General features: G+C 47.0%; 1 protein-coding gene across 1 annotated transcript in view; it reads right to left on the reverse strand.

Annotated features, from left to right (window-relative positions):
• Positions 1-5,521, reverse strand: part of LVRN (laeverin) — a 123,545-nt gene extending 118,024 nt beyond the window's left edge. Inside the window, exon 1 of the mRNA XM_044275909.1 lies at positions 4,254-5,521. Within this exon, the coding sequence (XP_044131844.1) occupies positions 4,254-5,020 (767 nt within the window). The 5' untranslated portion in view covers positions 5,021-5,521. The remainder of the gene's footprint in view (positions 1-4,253) is intronic.
• Positions 5,522-6,000: the final 479 nt, after the last annotated feature.

Raw genomic sequence — 6,000 nt, forward strand, 5'->3', positions numbered from 1 at the left:
CAAATTAGCTAAAGAAAACCATGAGGACATATTTTCCTGTTGTCCACCCGTGACCAGATTAAAACCCACACATTCGGTTCCCAAAATTTGTGACATGTAAATTGAACATGTTTTAAATGCTAAATTGGTTGAAGTGCACAACGGGAAACCCCCAGGGTCCCTGTTTTTAAAAAGAATCTTTCACCATGACCATGGACTATAATGTACGGTAGAATACACGAGTCCAGATTGCCATTTTTATTTTCCCCTGTTCCCCCTGTGTCAGCACTCAAAGCAAAGCTGAAATACTCAGGGCCAGATTTATCATTACGATACATGTGGCATTCCCCAAAAAGGGGGCATGGCGAGAGAGGGGTCACCGGCCCTGCCATATTTATAATCTACACCAGTTTTCTGGCAGAGAAGAACACTGAAGCTGGCATACATTTCAGGTGAGGCGCATGGACTGCCAGATGCTGTGCCTAATTTATGACAAGGAATACGCCTCGTCATAAATTGGGCACAGCATCCGGCAGCACGCCTAGTAGAGATGTTGCGATACCAAATTTTTGATTGAGTTTCGATACCATAAAAAAGTATTGCGATACTCGATACCATTCGATACCACGTGAAAAAATTAACAAAAAAAGCCACATGCATTTCAGATTTAAAAAATTGGCGAATCGCACAGTTTTTGTTTTGTTTTTTTTAAATATTTTAATAGTTTGGACTTTTCTGACGTGGCGATATGTGATATGTTTATTTATTATTTATACATTTTATTTGGGAAAGGGGGTGATTCATGCTTAATCTTTTATATATATATATATATATATATATATATATAAATGTTTACACTTTTTATTTAATAACTATTTCCCCCCTTAGGGGCCAGAACCTGGGATCTTTCATCCCTTGTCCTATTCACCCTGATAGAGCTGCCATGGTAACATCCCTCATGCTGTGTGCACAGAGCAGCAGGGAGAGTGTGAAGTCCTATTCACCCTGATAGAGCTCTATTAGGGTGAATAGGACCTCACACTCTCCCTGCTGCTCTGTGCACACAGCATCAGGGATGTTACCATGGCAGCCAGGGCTTCAGTAGCATCCTGGCTGCTATTGTAACCGATCAGAGCCCCAGGATTACACTGCTGGGGCTCCAATCAGAAGCTGCCACTGCACCACCAATGAGGGGGAGGCGAGAAGACCCTGTGGCCACTGCAACCAATGATTTTAATAATTGGGGGAAGGGGCACCGTGCCAATGATTTTAAGGGGGAGGGGGGGAGGGCGCACTGCGCCACCAATGATAATTACCCCTTAATACAGGAGGTGGGAACTGGCAGATCAGCGGCAGCTAACCCCTCAGGTGCCGCACCTGTGGGGTTAACTGCCGCTGATTGCAGCTCCCTGTCAGGGGCAGGGTGCCGGCAATGCGATTCTGCTGCCAGCACTCGCCTCCTGTATTATGTGTTAAATACTTCTTTATATGAGTCCAGACTAAGTATTAGGCTACACAGAGCGGCGCCAGGAGATGTCCCAGCACTTACTATTATTCCTGGGTGCCACTCCGTTCGCCCGCAGTGCCCCATTACTGTCTCCTCTCCTGCTCCATATGCTAATTACTATCGGCGCAATGGGGAGGAGACATCAGCTTCACTAGTGGGCGTTCCTTCTCCCTGGCTGTAGCGCTGTCCAATCGCAGCGAAGGGAGAAGGAACGCCCACTAGTGAAGCTGATGTCTCCTCCCCATCGCTCTGATAGTAATTAGCATATGGAGCAGGAGAAGAGACAGAATTGGGGCACTGCGGGCAAATGGAGTGGCACCCAGGAATAATGGTAAGTGCTGGGACATCGCTAGGCGCCGCTCTGTGTAGGAAAAGTCATATCATTGGTGGCACGGTGCGCCCGCCCCTCCTCCGCCCCTCTCTCCGTTCATTTGTGGCAGCGGCAGCAGCAGCACAGGGGGAGGGAGGACTGCTTCCTTCTCCCCTGTGCTGCTGAGGGAACCTGAACGCGCAGACAGCAGCGCGCTCATGTTCAGAGATACTAGACTGCGAAGCAGCGCAGCCCAGTATCGAAAAAATGGAAATCCCGGTATTGTATCGATACCGGGACAAAAGTATTGTTTGGGTATCGAAATTTAGATACCCGCAACAACCCTAACGCCTAGTAAGCCAGCGTAAGCCCTGGGCTATGATAAATCCCCCCCGATATTCCAGACTGCTGTGGTGTTCTCCAGTGTGTGTGCCCAGCAGTCCCGACAATGTATCAGTACTGCTCTGAGTGTTGACAGCGGGGCAACTGGGCAGTAGGAAAATATAAATGGCAATCTGGACTCATTGGGTGGAATTTATCATGAGGGGGATATCTGAAGTCAGTTCTGCTTTTGAGTCTGCGTTGGTGTACTTTACTCCACATTTATCAAATGTTGCACATTATTTCATAAATTTGTCTTAAACCTAACACTTTTGTCTAAAAAAGATACTCCAATTTTCTACTTCACCCTCATACTGGAGTGAGAGTGGAGTAAAATTCATTAACATAGCTAACCACAGCCACTTTCCCACCAATATTTCAAAACTGGAATAAGTGGTGTAAAAATATCATTGGACCCTGCTCCTTTCCTCCTGGCCTGCCCCCACTCCGTTCTTGCACAACCCCTTTAAAAGTTGTGACACAAAGAACATTTATCACCAAGTACATGCTAGAGGATAAATGTCTACTCGCCGGGGTCCCCTGGAACCCCTAATAGTCACTACAATGGGGAGCTCAAGCCGCTTATATTATCTCACTACATGTCCACCATAAGGAGGATAAATAGGATGGTCACACTTGCACCCTGCTACCTTATTCAATGTCTATGGGGGCGGGCAGCACTGTTTGCTTCAGCCCCATTGGCATTGAATCAAGCAGCAGTGTGCATGACCACCACTCAGACCCCTCCTCACTGCAGTCACCCTCCTGAATTAGGATGACCAGCTGACACCGAAACCCTATTCTATTCACTGATAGGGGTACAGGTGGTGAGGCTCACAGTGATCCTATGGATAGGTGATAGAAGAAGTTATAAAACAGCATGGCGCCACTCATCAATAGTCATCTGGGCACTGCTGCAATGGTCAGTAGTCAAAATGCCATGGGTGTCAGCATGCCCATTCTCCCTTGACTTCATTCTCAACAGAGTTAGCACTAAATTTATATGCCAAGCGAGATGTCAATCAAGACAGAAAGGGTGTGCTAACAGCCAGGACACCAGGACTCCCCACCCTTCCAGTACCACCCAGAAGACTACTGGTGAGCATCCCACTCATTCGTAGTAGGACTATGGTCTTCTTCCAGCACTACCTCCTTGTCTTACATCTGGCTGTCCTGGCTGTCCAGAGAGGTCCTATCGCACACAGACATGTCAGAAAATATACAATAACAAATCTTCAGAAGTGCTTCTTATCACAAGTAACTACACAGCCCAATACTACTTTGGGCATTATACCAAGCTATAGATTGAAGCCATATATTTTAGGAAGTCGTCTGAGAGCCCGTATCCTGTTATAACTATGTAAGAAGCCTCCAAAATAAATATTAAGTGTCTTCAAATATCACGTATTAGAACAGATAATTGATTTTATTGCTATCTTTACTGCCATTTACCACGGTCTGCCTCTTAAAGGGGTATTTATAGAGTTTAAACTTTATAAAGGATACTTTATTGGGATTGAGTTAATTAGTGATGGTCTTGTAAACAGGGGAGGGGGTATTTTGTATGTACCCTATAGGCTGCTTCATGGTGCAGTATATAAAGAGGGATTGACTCATGCCCTTCATAACAGCCTAAATGCAAATATGCCCCTCTTCCCCTCCATCAGTGATCAGGATATAGAAGTAAACCAAAGTATAGGAGGCAATCTTTCAGCTTTACTAGTACGACTTTCATCTCTTGAACTGCCCCCCTTGTAGTTATAATCAGGAGATCTAATGTATGTAGACCCTAAATAGCTGTCTGCTCCTCTACTTCTGGAATCTGCCGGATATGAGATCAGGTCACCCCAGCAATAGCTTTGCTTACATGTGTGGCTTATTACTATGGACAGCAGATGAAATTCCTTTGCATTTCCTACTGGCCAATGGCTGTCACACAGTTTAGACAAACATTCCAGCTACATGTGGTGTTGCTGATGTGCAAATAGGAAAAATGAAGAGAAATTGTCCTAGATGCCATGTGCATGCCCTCCTGAAGCATCTGGGGGAGCCCATGGCACTTTGTTGGTCACTTACTTGTCTATGTTAAAGTCTGTGTACTCTGCTATGAAGAGTCCTGAGTATTCCGTGCTCAGGAAGCCTTGGTAGTCCAGCTCCAGCAGATACAGGTTCCCTGCCACAAGTGGCCTCTCCAGCTCCAGAACCAGGTACTGATGGAGCTCAGAGTGCCATAGGTTGGTAATAGAAATGTTCTGCCCATGGTCCAAGGAGCTGGCACTTGTGTCTTGTAAGTGTGAGGCCACCCTTTCTTCATAGAGGTTGGCTCTGGCTCCATCACTTAGTTTGAGTCCAGCGTGCTCACTCTTGAAAGTGAACCCCCCTGCCAGTGGTGCCAGCTGTGCCCGGCTAATGTTCAGCTGGGAGCTGTGCAGCAGCACCACGTCTGTGCCATGCACACAGCTGAGGGTGATGTTCACCTGCCCTGACAGGCCGTAGTTGCCCCCAGCATCCTGCTCTGTCCTTGGCCACAGCTCCAGGTCGTAGTGCAGGGGCACCAGGTCGGGGGGTAGCCTGGGGTTGTCCCATATACCGGGTGGCCCCGTGGCTTCAGGAGGCATGGTAAATATTAAAGGGGGGGTCGTCGTGTTATCTGCATGTGGAGACCTGGTAGATATTAAAGGGGGGACAGTGCCGGTCTGCTCCTGTGCCAGGTCCGCTCTTCTAGTCCGGGCATACAGAGCCCCCAGGACAATCAGTGCCAGGAGCAGGGCAGCGAGCAGCAGTGCCAGCAGGGCAGCAGACGTCCTGCTCAGGTAGAAGCCAGAGGAAGACTTGGGTCCCATGTTGCAGAGTGTTGTAGCCGGGTCCAGAAGATGAGTCCTGGGCTCTGCTGGCAGGGTGAGCGCTGGGTGTGTCACAGGGTGGCAGCAGGGAGTGCAGCCGGTTGCTCCATAGATTTTTGGGATCTGGAGAATGTGCAACAGGAGGGAGAGAAGCTAAGCTCCTCTGAATCCACTGCATATATAGTCCAGGAGCTGCAGCACTTCCACATCAGGGGGTGGGGAGGGGAGAACTTCTGCGAGTGATACTTACAGAAGAATCACAGCCACAGGAGACAGAAGACAGCCTATGCATGGAGTACACAAGTGATGGACATGAATAGAAGAAATGGAAATAATTACATGGATGGGAAGAGTGATAGCAAGAACAATGCAAGAGATGATGAGTGAAAGCTGCAAGATGAAGACTAGAAGACGCAAGACCTTCCTCTACCTACAAGTGTGGGATTACTCCAGCTTTGTCATTACTCATGCCCCCTGGAGCTGGCACTAGTTAGGATGGGATTGTTTTATCATTGTAGGTGCAGCATCCTATGTTTTTTTTTTACTTTGATTATAGGAACCAGTGCACATAAATAAAGGAAAACGCCCCCAGAAAGCTGCTTTAAGTCCTTATTTGCTGAGTTTTGGCAATCACAGAAATATTATAATGTATATTTTGAATATATCTGTATTTATTTGTAAGGCCTCATGCACACGCCCGTATGTATTTTGTGATCCGCAAAAGACAGATGGTGTCCATGTAATGTCCGTGTTGCATCCCATTTTTAATTTTTTTATTTGCGGCCAAGAATCAGACATGTTCTATCTTTTGCAGAACGGACATAGATACGGAAAGCACACTGATCACCCGCGTGCTGTCCGCATCCGTATGTCCATTCGGCAAAAAAAGATAGAAAATGTGCTATACTTGGCAGCAAAATATAGACCACGGACCCACTGAAGTACACGGGTCTGCAAAAAAAAAAAAAAAGTATGCAACA

This window comes from Bufo gargarizans, chromosome 1 (genome assembly GCF_014858855.1).
Source record: "Bufo gargarizans isolate SCDJY-AF-19 chromosome 1, ASM1485885v1, whole genome shotgun sequence".
NCBI classification, from domain to species: Eukaryota; Metazoa; Chordata; class Amphibia; order Anura; family Bufonidae; genus Bufo; species Bufo gargarizans.